The sequence below is a fragment of the Mirounga leonina genome, unplaced genomic scaffold (genome assembly GCF_011800145.1).
Source record: "Mirounga leonina isolate KUSES-001 unplaced genomic scaffold, KU_Mleo_1.0 Mir_129, whole genome shotgun sequence".
Lineage (NCBI taxonomy): Eukaryota > Metazoa > Chordata > Mammalia > Carnivora > Phocidae > Mirounga > Mirounga leonina.
This window is the reverse complement of record NW_023270323.1, coordinates 9,640,398-9,659,935: the sequence shown is the minus strand read 5'-3', so window position 1 is coordinate 9,659,935 and position 19,538 is coordinate 9,640,398. Positions and strand designations below refer to the sequence as shown.

Sequence of the window (19,538 nt, the reverse complement as noted above, 5' to 3'; positions counted from 1 at the left end):
GGTTCTGTTTGTCAGCATATCCAAAAAGTGATTTTGAACTTAAAACTGGACTATTGAAAATGCCTCCAGAAACGAAAGTGCCCAAGAGTGTTAGCTCTTATTATCACTTTTGTATATGCATCTGGATATGTATAGATATGAATCATATTCAAATATATGTCATAACAGTAGATACTTTTACATAATACAGTTAACCATTTTAAAACAAAATGGGAAATTGATTTATGAATATGACCGTTGATGAAATATTTAACAAAGGAAAATGGAAGGTAAAAAGGTACAAGAACTTTATTTTCCTTCAACTCTTATAACTCTTCTCTCCTAATTTTAAACAGGCCTCCAGTAATAATTTTATGGACCCAGTATTTGTTCATTGTTGTCCTGAGAGCCTTAGACTTGAATGGTCTCAAATTGCCATTTGGTCATCTAGACAATCATTGTGTGTGTGTGCGTGTGCGTCTGTCTTTCTGTCTCATATGTAACTTCTTAGATTATCTGTGCTCTAAAATCTCTTGTTGGGTTTTCCTCCTAGAATAGGAAACCTTTTTTGTGTGTGATTATTTTTTTTAATTTAATTTTATTATGTTAGTCACCATACAGTACATCATTAATTTTTTTTTTTTTAAAGATTTTATTTATTTATTTGAGAGAGAGAATGAGATAGAGCATGAGAGGGGGGAGGGTCCAAGGGAGAAGCAGGCTCCCCGCTGAGCAGGGAGCCCGATGCGGGACTCGATCCCGGGACTCCAGGATCATGACCTGAGCCGAAGGCAGTTGCTCAACCAACTGAGCCACCCAGGCGCCCTACATCATTAATTTTTGATGTAGTGTTCCATGATTCATTGTTTGCGTATAACACCCAGTGCTCCATGCAATACGTGCCCTCCTTAATACCCATCACTGGGCTCACCCCTCTAAAACCCTCAGTTTGTTTCTCAGAGTCCTCCTAGAATAGGATATCTTGAGAGGTCTCTCATACCTGAAGTTTCCTGCAGCATGCTTTCTTTCTGAACTTCTTTTCCAAATGAGGAGTTTATGTTCAACACACTGCTTCAATGTTTGCTAATCATTCTCTTAGCCTAATGATGGTAGTTAGCTTTGGTAACTGAAGTATTAATAATTGTGTTTGCAGGATAAAGTGGACCAGTGGAGCCCACAATTGGTCACTTTCCGGTTTACACTGGTTGGCTTTTCATTCCTTAGGTGTTTCTTCGGCTCACTGAGGGTGAATGCTGAATGTATAGCTTCTCTCCAGTGGCTTATGTGTATAAGGCTTTGTTCATAAATGTTCGTGACAAGCACTCATAATAAATTGAACCAACCTATTCCACTTTATAAATTCCCACTTAGAGTAAATGGTGAAATGAGTGAAACATTTCTTTTTCTTTTTTTTTTTTTTAACATTTATTTATTTGACAGAGCGACACAACAGCAAGAAAGGGAACACAAGCAGGGGGAGTGGGAGAGGGAGAAGCAGGCTTCCCGTGGAGCAGAGAGCCTGGATGCGGGGCTCGATCCCAGGACCCTGGGACCATGACCTGAGCCGAAGGCAGACGCTTAACCGACCGAGCCACCCAGGCACCCCCCCCCTTTTTTTTTTTTTTGAGTGAAACATTTCTGTTTTTCTAGGAGAAAAAATTTAAAGCTTGTATGCGGTTGGCTGGAATTGTGGAACCAGGAGGGTCCGAATTAGCTTTGCTGCCCACTTTCAATCTAACAGTCAGAAGGAGTCACTTGATTGAGGATGTTTTGAGTCACCTAAATCAGTTTGAGAATGAAGATCTGAGGAGGGAGTTAATGGTAAAGTATAATTCTCAATGTTTTTGCTGCTGAGAGAAGGAAAACCTAAAACGATGTAACAGTGGGTCTTCCGGAGAAGAAAGAATCTTCTTTGCCATGGAGCTTGTCTGTTTGGGAGTTTCCCTGATTCCCCACTTAGCTGGGAACTGCTGGGAATAGCTGCGGGCACTTGATGCTCTTGGGCTGAGGAGCAGCGGGTGAAAGGGTGGTCCTCCCCCCGTCTGGGCAGGTAGGAAGTCCAGAACTAGCCCTAAGAGGTCCCCATCCCTCCTGAGGCCTGACCCAGCCTGGCCAGTCACCCCTTGGGAAGGGTTCCAGTGAGATGAGGTTGACATGGAGGAGATTTGAGGATTTGTTCTTGCTCTCATGCAGGAGCCCAGATTGCTTTGTGGAAAAGAGAACTTCCTCTTTATTGACTCTGTAGTTTTTTGAGGGTATTATTGTGGAAATCCCCATGTTCTGAACATAAATGATCTCTGGTTTAGTTATTATAAAACTTGTCTTACTAGTAGATACTGGACACAGAATAATAATAATATCTAGTAAATCTGGTGAACGTTTTCCTTGTGCCAAGAACATTGTGAATGCTTCACAAGGACTTGTGTAACCCTTCCAGTGACACTGCATGGAAGGTTCTGTTTTTCCTTCATTTTGCTGATGGGGAAACTGAGGTACAGAACTATTAAGGTGACTTATCCAAGGGCAATTCAACTGAAGTATCAGAGCCAGGATTTGGGCCCAACTGTTAGGTTCCAGACTTTTCACTTAATCACAACAAAGATCTGCCTGATGCTATTTTTTTTTTTTTAAAGATTTTATTTATTTATTTGACAGAGAGAGACACAGCGAGAGAGGGAACACAAGCAGGGGGAGTGGGAGAGGGAGAAGCAGGCCTCCTGCCGAGCAGGGAGCCCGATGCGGGGCTCGATCCCAGGACCCTGGGATCATGACCTGAGCTGAAGGCAGTTGCTTAACCGACTGAGCCACCCAGGCGCCCTGATGCTATTTATTAGAGTGTTTTTGATAGACCCTCGTTTATCACTTACCCTACGCAGATTAGAGAATGACTTGACTGAAGTTCAAGACACTATTTTAAAAGTATGTTGCACTGGGGTTTGCAGTTAGGGGTGGCATTGACACATATTTTTTGCACATAGATAATTTTTAAAAATCGAACAAACTCATTATGTGAATCTTGCCTGTGATGGCCAGCCAGTCCACTGAGTTATTTTAGTTTCACTTTTATAGTTCATTCATCCCTTTTAAACATATGATGAGCAGCCACCATTTTCCAGACTATGTGAGGCATTTTGCATGTGTTATTTTATTTAATATTTCTGATAATCTCATGAGAAAACTGAGGCTCTGTCAGATGAAGGAGCTTGCCCATAGAAAAGGGCAGAGTTAGGATTTGATACCTGGTCTTTTTTCTTTCTTTTTTCTTTTTTTTAGATTTTATTTATTTATTTAGAGAGAGAAGGGGCAGAGGGGAAGGGAGAGGGAGAAAGAATCTGAAGCAGACTCTGCACTGAGCAGGGAACCCGACACGGAGCTCAGTATCAGGACCCTTGAGATCATGACTTGAGCCGAAACCAAGAGTCAGATGCTTAACCAACTAAGCCACCCAGGTGCCCCAAAACCTGGTCTTATAAAGATTTTGAATAATTCACTGAGGTTTGAAACTTGCATTTCTAGAAAATAGAAGAGGCATTCATCCAGTTAAACCAGTAAAAGGAGATTTTGGGAAAGTGCCTGTGGAACATCCTGAAGGAAGTGTTGAGCAGGCCTTTGGACAGGAGTGTGTGTCAATCAGAGAGAAGGTAGAGTGGGTAGGAAGGTTAAGTGCCTGCAGGTGATAAGTGTTAAGTTTAAAGAGAAATTGAACATCCAGGGAAAGCAGAAAGGATGGAACCAGCACAGAACGGCAGGAAAAAGAAGAGAGAAATAAAAACCTATTTAATGCTTTATAAGAGAAAGCAAGGGAGGAGAAGAGTGTGAAGAAAGGTGATCGGAAGTATAAAATGTGTTCATGAAAACGAGAGGAGATGTGAGAACAAGTCCTTGGAATTGGGGGTGCACAGGTTCTTGGTCCTCTTGAAGAGAGCACTTAAGTAGGGAAATAGGTTTGGAAGTTGGTGTACCTGATTCTCCAGAATTTGGCAGCCTAGAGTAGAAGCCAGTATTACCTGTATTGGAGACAGTGGTGTTGAGGTTTTTTTCTTCTTTTAAGAATAAGGGAGACCTTGGGCGCCTGGGTGGCTCAGATGGTTAAGCATCTGCCTTCGGCTCAGGTCATGATCCCAGGGTCCTGGGATCGAGTCCCACATTGGGCTCCCTGCTCCTTGGAAGCCTGCTTCTCCCTCTGCCTCTCTCTCTCTCTCTGTCTCTCATGAATAAATAAATAAAATCTTTAAAAAAAAAAAAAAAAGAATAAGGGAGACCTTAACACATTTGTACACTGAAGTGAGGGATTCCAAGAAGGAAGGGCAGGAATGAGTGAGTATTTGAAGGAGCAAAGATGGGTTGTGGTAGAACCATCCTAGGAAGGGATTGGTATCCATGGGTGCCTTCTCAAGGAGTAAACAACTAAGCCAATAGATAATGTGTGCTCTGGTTTTTCAGCCTTTGAAAATCCAACTATTTTTGATTTCTTTATTTTCATTTTACTTAACATTCCTTATTATATAATAATGATGCCAATTGAGGTCAGTTTAGTAGCTGAAGACATCAGGCTCTGAGACTTGACAGACATAGGATTAAATCTAGGCTACACCCCTTAACCGAGTGTGACCTTGGGGAAGTTAATATTTACATTCTTTTTTTTTTAAGGACTTTTTTTTTTTTTTAAGATTTTATTTATTTATTTGACAGAGAGCGAGACCACAAGTAGGGGGAGAGGGAGAGGGAGAAGCAGGCCTCCTGCCGAGCAGGGAGCCCGATGCGGGGCTCGATCCCAGGACCCTGGGATCATGACCTGAGCTGAAGGCAGATGCTTAATGACTGAGCCACCCAGGCGCCCCTAATATTTACATTCCTGAAGCTTTATCACCTCACAGAATTAATGTGAAGATTAAACGAGTAAGATGCTTACCATAGTGCTTACCAAATACTTGGGTCCACAAATAATGTTCACTCTTAATGATTTTTAAATGAGTCTTAATACATAGCAATACAGAGCCCTGGAAGTGATATATTATTTGTTCTGATTCTTCAGGTTTCATTTAGTGGAGAAATTGGACATGACTCTGGAGGAGTCAAGGTAGAGTTTTTCCACTGTCTGTTTGAGGAGATGACCCGGCCAGAATACGGGATGTTCATGTATCCTGAGGAGGCTTCCTACATGTGGTTTCCCGTCAGGGTGAGTCCTCTCCTTTTTGCTTATGGTTACCATGACAGAAAAGGCATGTCACATACCATTGGAAATTAGGTTGTCTAGACAGTTTCATTTTAGGAGAGGAGTTATTGATACATATAATTATGGGAATAGCCTTCAGTTTCAATAAGGTGATTATTTTCTTTAAAATGGAGTCCCTTTTCCCTGGGTTCCCATTTCTGCCCACACAGGAAAATTTAAGCAATGTATGTTTTTGACCATTTAAAGAATGTATGGATAAAAAGGAATCCTTCCTTTCCCGGGTACCCATTTTTTGTTAAGTTCTATTTTTTCCCCGTGAATTTGAAAATTTTTTTTCAAATTTTCATTTGAAAGGCTGTGAAAAGAAATTGAAAACTTCAGTTTATGAGGACTTGCTGAGCCTAATGTGATTCTATTAGTGTCCCTGTGGCAGAGATTTAAATTGACCTAATGACTGTACCTAAACCCTAAATATTCTTATCGCAAGCTTTTTTTTTTTTTTAAGATTTTTGTTTATTTTGAGAGAGAGTGTGCGCCAGTGCGGGAGGGGCAGAGGGAGACAGAGAATCTCAAGTTGACTCCCCGCTGAGTGTGGAGCCTGACTCCGGGCTCTGTCTCACGACCCTGAGATCATGACCTGAGCCAAATCAAGAGTCAGATGCTTAACTGACTGGGCCACGCAGTGGCCCTGCAACCTTTTTGATTTTAATTCGTGATTTGACTTTGTGAAAGGGAGAAAAGGTTTACCTAATATGAATATTCCATTTTACTTGTAAAAATTAAAACACATTAAGTTTTTTTCTCTCTTCAGCCTAAATTTGAGAAGAAGAGATACTTCTTCTTTGGGGTTCTCTGTGGACTTTCCCTATTCAATTTCAATGTTGCCAACATCCCTTTCCCACTGGCCCTGTTTAAGAAACTTTTGAATCAGACGCCATCACTGGAAGACTTGAAAGAACTTAGTCCTGTTTTGGGAAAGTAAGTAAACATAGTTCTTTTTCTAGAACTCTACGTAATATGTATTCAGGTACAGGTATACCTTGTTTCATTAATTTGCTTCACAGATAATAGTGTTTTTTACAAATCAAAGGTTGTGGCAACCCTGTGTCAAGCAAGCCATCTTTCCAACACACTTTGTGTCTCTGTGTCACATTTTGGTAATTCTCACAGTATTCCAAATTTTCCCATTACTCTTCTATTTGTTATGGCGATCTGTGATCAGTGATTACAACTTGCTGCGAGCTCAGAGGATGGTGAGCATTAAAGTATTTTTAAATTATAGGTGTGCACATTTTTTTAGACATAATGCTGTTGCACACTTACTACAGTATGGTGTGAACATAACTTTTTTATATGCACTGGGAAACCAAGTAATTCTTTTGACTTGCCTCTTCTGGGATAATTGCTTTACTGCAGTGCCTGGAACCAAACCTGCAGTAACTCCGAGGTATGCCTGTAAATAATTAAACACATCCCCCCCAACAGTATTTTCATGTTCAACAGCAACATTCTAGGTACTTTAAGTCAAGTATAATTTTGGGAAGAATTGTTGAATAATAAGAGAAGTTGAGTAAGAAAAGTTGATTTTCCTTATGATTGGTCCTTAATGCTGGCATTAATCTTTGAACTTTATTTGTGTAGAAACAGTCATGGGGAGAGCACTAGTTATACCCTGGGGTGAAATCTGCAAGTGATGTTTATTTATTTATTTATTTATTTATTTATTTTTTAAAGATTTTATTTATTTATTTGACAGAGAGAGACACAGTGAGAGAGGGAACACAAGCAAGGGGGAGTGGGAGAGAGAGAAGCAGGCTTCCCACAGAGGAGAGAGCCCGATATGGGACTCGATCCCAGGACCCTGGGACCATGACCTGAGCCGAAGGCAGTTGCTTAACAACTGAGCCACCCAGGCGCCCCGTGATGTTTATTTTAAATCTCGTTTCATATCCTCACCTTTACAGTGAAAACTCATTTCTAAGTTAAAAAGCCAAAGCCACCACCTCACAAAAAATATTGGAATAGAAAGGGGTGATATTCCTGCTGTGTAAGGTGTTCCTACACATCCATAAGAAAAATTGACAAAGTATACAGGAAGGAAAGCCACAAAAGAAGTAACAGAATGGGGGCACCTGGGTGGCTCAGTCGTTAAGCGTCTGCCTTCAGCTCAGGTCATGATCCCAGGGTCCTGGGATTGAGCCCCGCATCGGGCTCCCTGCTCGGCGGGAAGCCTGCTTCTCCTTCTCCCACTCCCCCTGCCTGTGTTCCCTCTCTCGCTCGCTCTCTCTCTGTCAAATAAATAAAATCTTTAAAAAAAAAAAAGAGAAGTAACAGAATGGCTTCACCTGCCCAGTCCTCACGGAATGCAGAGGCTAATCTGAGCTTCAAATTGACAGTGGTTGGAAATACTGATGCTCTTTAGTGTCCACCAGAGTTTGGGAAGAGGTGTGCTCTAATTTCAGGGGTTGGTAGTGGACATACGAATTGGTGATTCCTTTTCAGAGAACAGTGTGATAGTATTTACCTGAATCAAAAATGTATTTGCCCCTTTGGCCTAGCAGTTCTGCCTCTAGACGTTTAGTTTCAGAAATAACACAACCATGCAAGGATTTTTCCATACTAATGTATATTATATTACGTAGTGCATAATGTGTGCAGTACTTAAATGTTCTTTAATAAGGGAATTATTTATTTTTGGTATATTTATGCAGTGAAATCCTATGTAGATTTTTAAAAGAATGAGAACAGTAGTATGATTTTTTTTTTTTTTTTTTTGAGAGCTTGAGCAGGCCAGTGGGGGTGGGCAGCAGAGGGAGAGGGAGAATCTCAAACAGGCTCCTGCAGGGCTCGATCTCATGACCCTGAGATCATGACCTGAGCTGAAATCAAGAGTCAGATGCTTAACGGACTGAGCCACCCAGGCACCCTGATCCTATTATTATCCCCATTTCTTCACAGGTGAGGAAACAGTTTTGGTAACTTGTCTCAGACCCCATAGTGACAGAACCATGAATTGAACACAGTCTGGTTTCAGCTTCCAACTATTAATCATTATTGCTAATTATACTAATAAGATAAGGAAAAAATCAAAAGCACAAGATTTGCAGAGGAGGAGATAAATTTATTGTTTTTTACTAAAACAATGAAAATTACCTAAATAATGCTTATGCCTCGGAAGACTTAATACACATCAACTTAGTAAATGTAAAGATTATTGTATCTGTATCAGTGTTCCTCACGTTTTTAGGTCTTCAGAATTTTTAGAAAGCTGTATTGAGGACAGTACAGTATGGGGGCAGGTTTTCAATGGAAGAAAAGTGAGAGTTCCAACACTGATCCAGGCACCTATGGACCTTGTTGGAGGTAGCGTACTGGATTAATGGGAACAGGAGGACTGTCAGTTCATGCGTATGGGAAAAAAATGAATGCTGATAGCTCATGCCATATACAAAAATCAACTTCATGTGGATGAAGGTCTTAAAGCAAAAATGTTGAAAATATGGACAAATATCTGTCTAACCTTTGCAATCTTAAGCAAGACCTAAAAAGTACCAACATTAAAGGAAAGACTGATAAGTCTAACTGCAATAAGATTAAAGAATTTATCTGTTCTTCATGCGATACCTTAACAAAAGGGAAACAACACCCCTCAAACTGGTATTTGTGACATATTTTGGGGGTGGTAGAAAAATGGGATAGGGGAGGTATCCATACAGGTGGGCATAAGATATAAGCAATGTTTGAAGAGGCAGGTTCCTAAGTTTTCCTCATAAAAACAGCCATAAATAAGCACATAAGCCATACATGGACAAATAATGACAAGAGTATCATGAACCAAGTATTATCATGAATGCAGTTTTGTCAGCTGAGTTCTCATCACTCTCCCTCTCCTCACCGCCCACCCACCCAAAACCTACAATGAATACAATATGGTCTGTTTATCACAGTTGTGTAATAAAAAATCCAGTGGACGGAATAGTCAGCTTGGATTCCGCCTTCTTCCAGAGCTTCCCCAGTAACACATCCCTTCAGAAAGAGTTAGCCAAGGCTGTATTGTACCCTTAGAGACTGTCTGCACATAGCTCACTATAATGTAGGTGAGGCTTCCATCAGCGTATCTTACCTACGGGTCTCAGGGTTTATTGGCAGTGATGTCTTAACTTTACATCCCTGAATGCCTGCCACATTGGGTGCTTGATAGATGTTTGTTGAATGAATACATGAGAGATGAGCAAATACAATGAATGAGACATAGGACTTTAAAAATATAAATGAAGTACCATAGGACAACAGAGGATGGAGATGTAAGAAGACTGGCTGCTGTCCGTGCTGATATAACCTATATTCTCACAGATGCCTTGAAGCAGTTAAGGTAGTTGAATTTCACATCTGTCTTAAGCTTGATGATATTGGGACAGTAGATACAGAGAAGGTCCTTTGACCTTCTCATTCCTCAGATTTCCTAAGTGATACCTGATATTTAAAAGGAGATTATTTGTTCTGTAGGTACAGTTCCAAAGCTTAAATAAAGGTAACACCAATTTGAATGAGTTTCAGTATCAGTTAAATACGTTATCAGTCATTTTCTGTAGAAACCTATAATCACTGGGTAAAGGAAGGTAGGATGAAGGGAAGAGAGCTTGCAGAATTGCAAATATTCATAAACTTCATGCTTGTAGTTGAGGTCTGGCTATCAGTACACAGAGAAATGGGCATTGTTAACTAATGATCTGACCTCCCACCTTCAGAATAGTCATGCATTTGATTTTAGATGGTTTATTTTATTTTTTTAAAGATTTTATTTATTCATTTGAGACATAGAGATACAGAGGGAGAGGGGGGAGAATCAGGCTTCCCACTGAGCCAGGAGCCCGATGTGGTGCTCAATCCCAGGACGCTGGGATCATGACCTGAGCCGAAGACAGACACTTAACCATCTGAGCCACCCAGGCGCCCCTTAGATGATATATTTTAGGTGGTATATCTAGTGATCATTATTATCGACTTCTAAAAAATAAAATTATTTGTTCTTTAGGAGTTTGCAAACTCTTCTGGATGATGAAGGTGATGACTTTGGAGAAGTCTTTTATATCTATTTTAATGTGAGTAACGATAAGAACCAGATTACAGATCAGTTTTAATCTGATTAATCCTTTACATATTTATCTAGACATGTCACTCTTTAATAAAAGGACAAACTTCTGAATTAGTGCAAAAGGTTTTTTTCCTCATTTTTTATGAGCTGGGCATATCAGTTAGATTTTACTATGTAACAAACAACACTTAAATTTAGTGGCTTAAAACAAACACAATGAATTGAGTTTCTGGACTGGGTCAACTTGGCTGGGCTGGATGGTTTATACTGGCCTCACTCATGTACCCAGTTGTTGGCTGGTTTATAGAATGTGGGCTGGAACAGCTTTTGTGTTCCAGGGATCTCTTATGCTCCAATAAGCTAGTTGAGGTGTCTTTATAGAATGGTCTCAGGATTACAAAGAGTGGGAAGAGAGATGGCAAGCCTCAGCATACAAGCTCCTTTTTAAGCTTTTACTTCTGGCAGATCCCATTGGCCAGAGTGCCTCACATGGCCACAGCCAGATTCAAGGGCTGAAGAACTGGATTCCTCCTCTTGATGGAGGGCGGGGGGTAGGGGCCAGTAGCTATTGTAAAGTCATACTGCGAAGGGGCTTGAATACCAGGCTGCGAAGAATTTATGAGCATTTTGCAAATCTACTATACTAGGTCTTTACTGTATAAAGTGACTACTGAAATGTGACAATTTGCCAATTTTTTTTTCAGTATGATAATTCAAGTTTTACAAAAATTGATTTTTCATTTTTCATGATAAGATGGTAGTTTTTTATATGCACGTTCCTTGTTTTTATGACTAAAATGTTTACTTTATAAAATCTTGAGGAAAAAAGCTATGCTTCAAAGTGTTTTTGTTAATAATAGATTATTTGGGATTATTTTGGAGATACTATCTGAGTTTATTTGTGGTTACAGGTGCATTGGGACAAAAATGATACAGACTTAATTCCTAATGGAAGTTGCATCATTGTTGACCAGACTAACAAGTAGGTGCAGAGAAGTGAACTATTTGTTTTGTTTATACAGTTTATTTCACTGGGCTCTAAAAATGTCTTACAGTTCTTACCAATTAATCATTTTTTTTAAAGATTGTTTATTTATTTATTTATTTGAGAGAGAGAATGAGAGAGAGAGCATGAGAGGGGGGAGGGTCAGAGGGAGAAGCAGACTCCCCGCTGAGCAGGGAGCCCGATGCGGGACTCGATCCCAGGACTCCAGGATCATGACCTGAGCCGAAGGCAGTTGCTTAACCAACTGAGCCACCCAGGCACCCCAATTAATCATTTTTTAATAAGGCAGAGAGTTGGTGTATATTGTGTGCATGTGTATGTCTCCTAGAGCTTATAATCTGGTAGGGAAGGAAATAGCTTTCGCAGACAGGCTTTCCCTTATCCTCCGGGCTAGGTTTATACCACCAACTTCTCTCTTTATTCCCTTACCCTGTTTTACTTTTTCTTTTCATACCACACCTTTAAGATTTATCTGCTTCTTTACTTACCTGTATGGAAGATTAAATTAGGTAATATATGAAAAATAGCCATATGCACACGGGAAGTACTGAATTGTTAGGTGTTCTAGTTCTCATTTTATTTTTGGCCTTCTGCCCACCTTCCCCGGCCCCCTGCCAAGTTTCCTTCCGGGTACTGCAGTAAGCTGAAATCATTTTTTGTTTCCTTAAAGGAGAGACTATATTTCTAAGTGTGTCAATTACATCTTCAACATCTCTGTGAAGGCACTTTATGAAGAATTCCAAAGAGGATTTTACAGAGTGTGTGACAAGGATATTATTGAATTTTTCCATCCAGAAGAACTAAAGGATGTGATTATTGGAAATACAGATTATGACTGGGAGACATTTGAGAAGGTATATTGTAAAGGCCTAGAAGTTTGAATTTGAATTTCTTTTCTATTTTCTGAATACTTTTTTTTTTTCTCTAGAATGCACATTATGAAGAAGGATATGATAATTCACATCCCACCATAGTGATGTTTTGGAAGGCCTTACACAAATTGACTTTGGAGGAAAAGAAAAAGTTCCTTGGTAGGTATTCTATCAGGAGTAGATCTATAATCTTAGGTCTTTTTTATGGGATAAGAAAACCTTGTTATAGGCACCATTTGCCACCGATCTAGTGTAAGAGCCACTCCGAGTCCGTTTGGATGTTCTCTGTGCCAGGCTGTGCGGACATAGAAAATAAATGTTAATATAGGTCTTCTTTCCTGTGATTTCAGCCCTGCTTGTTGCCTTCACATGTCCCCTCGGTTGTCCATCCAACTGAGATAGTTAACCTGCTTTCTGTATCTGTGACTCAGTTAGTTGTTCAGGCACTGTGGGATTAGCCATATTTTACAATGTCATTGTCTCCAATCCTTTACACCTGCTCTTCCACATTTTGATCTCAATTTCATGTTTACTTGGTTGTTTGCCTGCAGTTTTGCGTAATGACTTTCTCATTTTCTTGCAAAACTTCCATACTTATTTTTGAGAAACATTTACCTTCTTGTTCTTTGTTGTGGATAACACATATGTTGGAAGATACTCAGGCTTCTCCAGAAGCCCAAACTGACTTTCCAATCTTTGCTTTACAGGAAATCATTTCAGCTAAACAGTTCCATCATCTCTGCATTCCTGAGCTCACCTTGTGCCCTCCCACCTCCAGGCTTTCTCTGAAGCTCCTTGTCCTGCCTCGAATCCTCACCCACCTCCTTGTTGCCACTCCAAACCTTCCTCTTCTTAAAGGTCCAGCTTAATTCTGAGCTCTCGGAAGTCTCCCTGGTCATCCCAGCCTTGATTCTCTCTCCCTGCTGTGAACCACACACAGCATTTTCACTCAGGAAGCACTTAATTCCGTGGCGCCTTATCTGCCTGTCTCACACCCTTTTGTTTTTTCCCTTGCTATTTGTCTTTTTCTGCACAAGAATATAGTATTTCCAACCATACTGTAAGTAGCTTGAGGGAAATGTGTCCCCGATGCAGTCTAATGTGGGACTCTGCACGTGGGCCCTCAGTAAAGGTTTTTGAATAAACAATTTTTTTTCCCTCTGTAAGTCTTGGTCTCTGGGAAGCAGATCACTCAATTTTATTCTTCTTTTTAGTGTTTCTTACAGGAACTGACAGAATTCAAGTAAAAGGTTTAAAGAACATGAAAATAACATTTTGCTGTCCTGAAAATGTGAATGAAAAAGATCCCATAAGAGCACAGACATGTATCAGTGTTCTCTACCTTCCCAAATATTCTACAATGGAAAGGGTAGAAGAAGCACTTCAAGTAGCCATCAACAACAGCAGAGGATTTGGCTGACCTGGCCTCACGTTCTTTACCCCTTTTCGGAAATATTTTCAGAAATAAAATTAACTCAAAAATTAATGTAAAAGTCCTGCTGACTCTTAATTGTGTTTACCCGCTCTTTCAGAATGGTGTTTTTTGCGTGTGAGATGTTTTGATAACGATCTAGATTGGGCTGTTAAAACAAGGTGACCCCAAAACACAGTGCATTAAAGAAGACTGAATTTTATTTTTCTCTGATAAATGTCTTGGCTGAAGTGGTGCTTCTCCTACTGCTGTAAGAAAAGTCATAAGTGACTTTCTTGTTGAAAATGTCAATGGAAACTGCCCATTTCTGTCTTAAATCATCTATGTGGCGTTTGAAATTGTCGACTACTTTCTCCTAAAGACTGTTGTGAACCTGGTAGACTGTGGCTTTCTTTTTCTTGGCTTCTTTCCCATTTCCTTTGCTTGTGTTTCTTGTACTCCCCTGACCTCCAGTGCTGGTGTAGTCCTCTGTTCTCACTCTGCACGCATTCCATCAGTTCCATAGCTCTGGTTCTGTCTTGGTGTGATCCTGCCCAGATCTCTCTCTGTCTGACCAACAGGAACTGGTAGATTCCAGCCCCAGCCATTTTCGTCTAGTCTGTGCCTCCCTGCATGTGCCTTGGCTCCTTAATCTCAGCATGTCTAAGAAGAAAATGATCGTTTTTCCTGTATTCCACAGCTTAGAGTGGTACCACCAGTTTTTCTAGGCATAAGCCTGCAGTCCTCTTCCCTTCCTCCTCTTTACTCCACACATTCAATAAATCAGGTCCTGACAATTCTAGTTCTTATATCTAGATCAACACCGCCCCGCAGAACTTTCTGTGAGGCTGGAAACCACCCCCCAGCCCCCATATCTGCACTGTTCAATAAGGTAGACTTCTGCTATAGATAAGGTTTGGTCTTTGAAGAGAGAAAAATTTAATTGGCAGTGGAAAAATGAGTCTGGAGCTGTGCTGCCCAATATGTGGTGATTTAAAGTTAAATAGGGGTGGCTGGGTTGCTCAGTGGGTTAAGCGTCTGACTTCGGCTCAGGTCATAATCTCGGGGTCCTGGGATGGAGCCCCGAGTTGGGCATCCCACTCAGCATGGAGTTTGCTTCTCCTTCTGCCCCTCCCCCCTAGGCGTGCTCCTGTCTTATCTCTCAAAATCTTAAAAGTAAATTTAAAATTCAGTTCTCATGGTGATTAACAGAATTAAAAAAAAATTCAGTTCTCAGTCACACTACTCAAATTTCAAGTATCTACATGTGATTGGTGGCTACTGTGAAAGTGCAAATATGAGCACTTGCCACTGATAGGTCCCAAACCTACAAAACCTTTACATGTGCTTTTTTTCTTGGAAGAAGAGCCACAGTGTGATAAAGCTGCACAAATCAAAAAAATCAGGCAGTAAAGTCATATTTCATTAACATTGTTATCAGACGTCCCAAATCCTTCCAGGCATGCCCCCTGTGCAGTCCCAGCCTGCTCTCCCACCAGTGCCCTGCATACATAGTGTACTTCACTCTACTCATCTGTAACTGTCTCAATTTCCTGAACAGGCCACAGTTTCTCCTATGTTTTTAGTCATGCATTTTCTTCTGCTTGGGTTTGAACTTTCTCATCCCACCCCTATCCCCCCACTCTTCCTCACCTCGTTTCAATTCTGCCTCCGACTCTGGGTTCTTCCTCTTGTTTCTCAGGATTCACTTAATCTACTATGGCTGCCTAGTAGGTGCCATGCTAATGTTTGTGGAATATGGCTTCCTAGCTCAGCATTTCACAAATGGAATCTTTCTGGGTACAGTCCTCATTCTGGTTCCTTCCAAGGGCTTAGTTGCAGTGGTTCCTCATACGAGTTAGCCACAAGTGCCACCTAGTGGCCAATGCAGAAGATAGTCACCTCCAGATCGAGCATTTCAGTAAGGGAAAAAACTTGGAAAAGGAGACAGACCTTTCTTCCCACAACCATGCTCAGTAGTGAGAATCTTACTTGAGGGTGCTAGATGATTTCATATTTTCTACCTCCCTTAAAACAACCACCAAGTCTGGAAGTGGGTATCATCATTTTCATCTTCCAGATCCGGAGTCAAGTTCAGAGAGACTTCCTTAGCCCGCTCTGCAGGATTGGAAGAAAAGAGGGAGAGAGGTCATGGCAGGTCTTTTTTTGTTCCCTCAGAGTGAGAAACTCTCACTTTGAAAGCTGAGGGAAGGCTCTTATTCACAAGCTGGGTAGAGGCGATCCTTGTCAGTGATGCAGATGACACTGAGGAAGATAATCTTGTTAAGAGGCTTTAAGGAGCCTCTTATTTTTTTGCTACTGTATTTTTTAATTGAAATATAATTGACTTAGCAGATCTGTTCTTAAGAGTGCTAGTGAGGGGTGCTAGTGGATGGCTTGGTCAGTTAAGCATCCGACTCTTAATTTTGGCTCAGATCATGATCTCAGGATCCTGGGATTGAGCCCCACGTTGGGCTTCCGAGCTCAGTGGGGAGTCTGCTTGAGGATTTCTCTCAATCTTGAGGAATTCTCTCTCACTCTGCCCCTTCCTCTGCTTGTACATGTGTGCACATGCTCTCTCTCACTCTCTCTCAAATCTTTAAAAAAAAAAAAAGTGCTAGTGAAATACAGAAACATTACATCCAGGTAGTTCTATTCCTTTTTGTGCTGTTGTCATGCATATTATGTCTACATGTTACAGACTCAACAATACTTGGTTATAATTATTACTTTATATAATTTAATGCCTCTTCTAGGAACAGAGAAGAGAACAAGGATGTATTTGTAGTATTAGTTATATTAACCTTGTTTACCTTTTCAGGTTCTTTTCATTTGTTCCTGTGAATTCAAGTTACCATCTGGTGTCATTTCTTTACTCCCAGTTCAGCTTTGCTCCCATCTACTTCCTTTGTGCTTCTAGTGGCAAATATGATAGAGACCCCAAAATACAGTCTATACACACTGTTTTCTACAAATTGCTCTGCAGATGAGTTAAGTAGAGCGGAAATATGCATTTACACTGTCTTTTATAGTTACATAATTACCTTTACTCTGCTGGTGGCCTGCACCTCCTGGGAAGATGCCATAACCCTTAAGTAGGCGTTGAGGGAAAAGAGTTCCTGGTCTTGGTGGCACCCTCCCCGAGTGGATCGCTCTGAGCTGAGAGGAGGAAGAAAGATGTGGGTGGTGGTTCAAATGCCACAGACTTCAATGTGCAGCACTTACTGAGTTTTAGATTTCCGTGTATGTTTCCTCATTTGGCTGTATGCCCTTGGGATAATTTCCAGAGACTTTGAATGGTCGTTTTGTTCACCAGTTAGTGTTGTTTGACAAAGGGCTTTCACGTGTCAAGTTTAGCTTGTCCTCATAATTTTGTGAAAGAAGCAGGGGAAGGATTTCTAATCCTAGAGATGAAGCTCAGAGACAAGTAACTTGCCTAAAGTTATAAAGCTTGTCAGAACCATGCTTTCAGTCTTTCAGGAAGTACGTGCCTGATCCGTGCTAAGCATCAAATTGAAAATGTTGAACAGTTTACTGTCTAGACAGGAGACAGAAAACAGGCAATTACAGTACAAGTTCAAGTGCTAAAGTAGAGATAAAATATATGGTGCTTTAGGAAACAAGAAGAAAGGCATCAGGCTTGAGCAGGAATTTGAATCCAGGCATTTTGATTCCTAATTCTGCTTTTCTTATAAATAGAAAGGATGAGTTTTCTTAAAATAAAGAGGCACTGTATAGTGGTTAAGAAGGCCGACTGAAGCCACGGTGGCTGACAGTTTCGGCTTCGGTTCGGTTATTGCTGTTGCCCTGGGTAAAATCGCTTCAATCTCTGTGCTTCAGTTTCCCCATCTGTAAAATGGTGCCAATATTGCCCACCTGACCTCTTAGGTTATAAAATATTACATGTAATATGCTTAGAACTGGAGCTAGTACCGTTTGCACTATATAAGTGATTGTCAAATTCTATTAGTGAAAGGATGGTGTTAATGATGAACTCCCCCAGGGTATGCTTAACAGTTTCCTCAAAAACGATAAAATGCTTAGCTTGCAAAAGTTGAAATTGACTTTTTATAGTGCTTGTTTTATCAGCAAAATCGTTTCATTTACATTGACCACATTGAGACTGAGGGTAAATTAAAAAGAACAAGGGGCACCTGGCTGGCTCAGTTGGTGGAGCATGACTCCTGATCTCAGGGTTGTGAGTTTGAGGCCCATGTTGTGTGTATAGATTACTTAAAAAACTAAAATCTTTAGGGGCTGCCTGGGTGGCTTAGTTGGTTAAGCGTCCCACTCTTGGTTTTGGCTCACATCACGATCTCGGGGTGGTGAGATGGAGCCCCATCCCTGCATCCGACTTCGTACTCAGCAGGTAGTCTGCTTGAGCTTCTCTCCCTTTGCCCCTCCCCCTGCTCACCCTCTCTCTCTCTCTCTAAAATAAATAAATCTTTTTTTAAAGAAAAAGGAGCAGTAACTCCCTTTCAGGAAATGATAGGAACTTCTGTAATCTTCCAGGTTATTTGTATATTGCCATGTGGTGATTTTTTTTATTTGAGTATAGTTGGCACACAATGTTACGTTGGTTTCAGGTGTACACAGTGATGGACAACATTTTACATTGTGCTAAGCTCACCACAAATGTAGCTACCATCTGTCACTATATAATGCTATTATGATACCATTGACTATATTCCCTGTGCTGTACCTTTTATTCCCGTGACTTATTCTGTAACTGGAAGCCTATACCTTCCACTCCCCTTCACCTTTTTGCCCATTCCCCCTACCCCTCCCCTCTGGCAACCCTCCCCTCTGGTTTGTTCTCTGTATTTGTGCCCCTCCCCCCCGCCCGCCTTCATTTGTTCTCTGTATTTGCATCTATTTCTGCTTTTGGTTTTTAGATTCCACATGTAAGTGAAATCATACGGTATTTGACATATTCACATTAATACCCTCAAGGTCCACCCATGTCAAAAATGGCAAGATCTCATTCTTTTTTACATATGAGTAATATTCCTTTGTATATGTGATGCCGGACAGGCTAAGGCCCCAAGAAAGAGGGCCTCAGGCTCCTCACCAAGAGGGTTTTTGGCTTTGTGCAAGGAAGAATTCAAGAGCAAGCCATCTAGAGAAAGGGACAAAGATTAAGTATACAAGAAAGGAACAACTTCATAGACAAAGTAGCAGTCTTTTCCAGGAGAGGAAGAGGATCCTCCTTTGCCTCTAAGGGTTTTATAAATTATTTTAGGATTTATTTGAGAAAGAGAGCAGGGGGAGGGGCAGAGGGAGAGGGAGAGAGAGAATCCTCGAGCAGACTCCCCACTGAGCGAGAAGCCCAAGGCAGGGCTTGATACCAGGACCCTGAGATCACGACCTGAGCTAAAATCAAAGAGTTGGCCACTCAACCGACTGAGCCACCCAGGCGCCCCTATAATTTTTTTTTAAATTTTTTTATTGTTATGTTAATCCCCATACATCACATCATTAGTTTTAGATGTAGTGTTCCATGATTCATTGTTTGTGCATAACACGCAGTGCTCCATGCAGACATAATTTTTTTTTTAATTAGCTAACCATACAGGGAGGGGCTTACACTTTAACTTCGGGCTTCTCATTCACATTAGGCAATTAGTTTTTCCATTGTTTTAGGATTGTGGGATTACCCACAGGGAATAGTTTTTTTTTTTAAGATTTTATTTATTTATTTGACAGAGAGAGCTCAAGCAGGGGGAGTGGCAGAGGGAGAGGCAGGCTCCCAGCTGAGCAAGGAGCCTGATGTGGGGCTTGATCCCCAGACCCTGGGATCATGACCTGAGCCGAAGGCAGATGCTCAACCAGCACAGCGAACAGTTTTAAGAATGTCCAGCCTATGTGGCTTTTACTGCCATTGAGAACGGGGTCTTGTGATCTAGGATTTGGATCTTGTGACTCTCTTTATGACCTGCTGACTTTTGGGGTAAGGGTCAGCCTAAAACCAAAATGGCTTTACTTTGATCAACTTGTCT

General features: G+C 41.0%; 1 protein-coding gene across 2 annotated transcripts in view; it reads left to right on the top strand.

Annotated features, from left to right (window-relative positions):
- Positions 1-13,614, top strand: part of HERC5 (HECT and RLD domain containing E3 ubiquitin protein ligase 5) — a 44,580-nt gene extending 30,966 nt beyond the window's left edge. For both annotated transcript variants that reach the window (XM_035004531.1, XM_035004533.1), the window contains 8 exons: positions 1,630-1,800; positions 5,015-5,158; positions 5,967-6,133; positions 10,191-10,257; positions 11,162-11,232; positions 11,927-12,110; positions 12,185-12,287; positions 13,343-13,614. In XM_035004531.1, coding sequence (XP_034860422.1) covers positions 1,630-1,800; positions 5,015-5,158; positions 5,967-6,133; positions 10,191-10,257; positions 11,162-11,232; positions 11,927-12,110; positions 12,185-12,287; positions 13,343-13,548 — 1,113 coding nt within the window. In that variant the 3' untranslated portion in view covers positions 13,549-13,614. The remainder of the gene's footprint in view (positions 1-1,629; positions 1,801-5,014; positions 5,159-5,966; positions 6,134-10,190; positions 10,258-11,161; positions 11,233-11,926; positions 12,111-12,184; positions 12,288-13,342) is intronic.
- Positions 13,615-19,538: the final 5,924 nt, after the last annotated feature.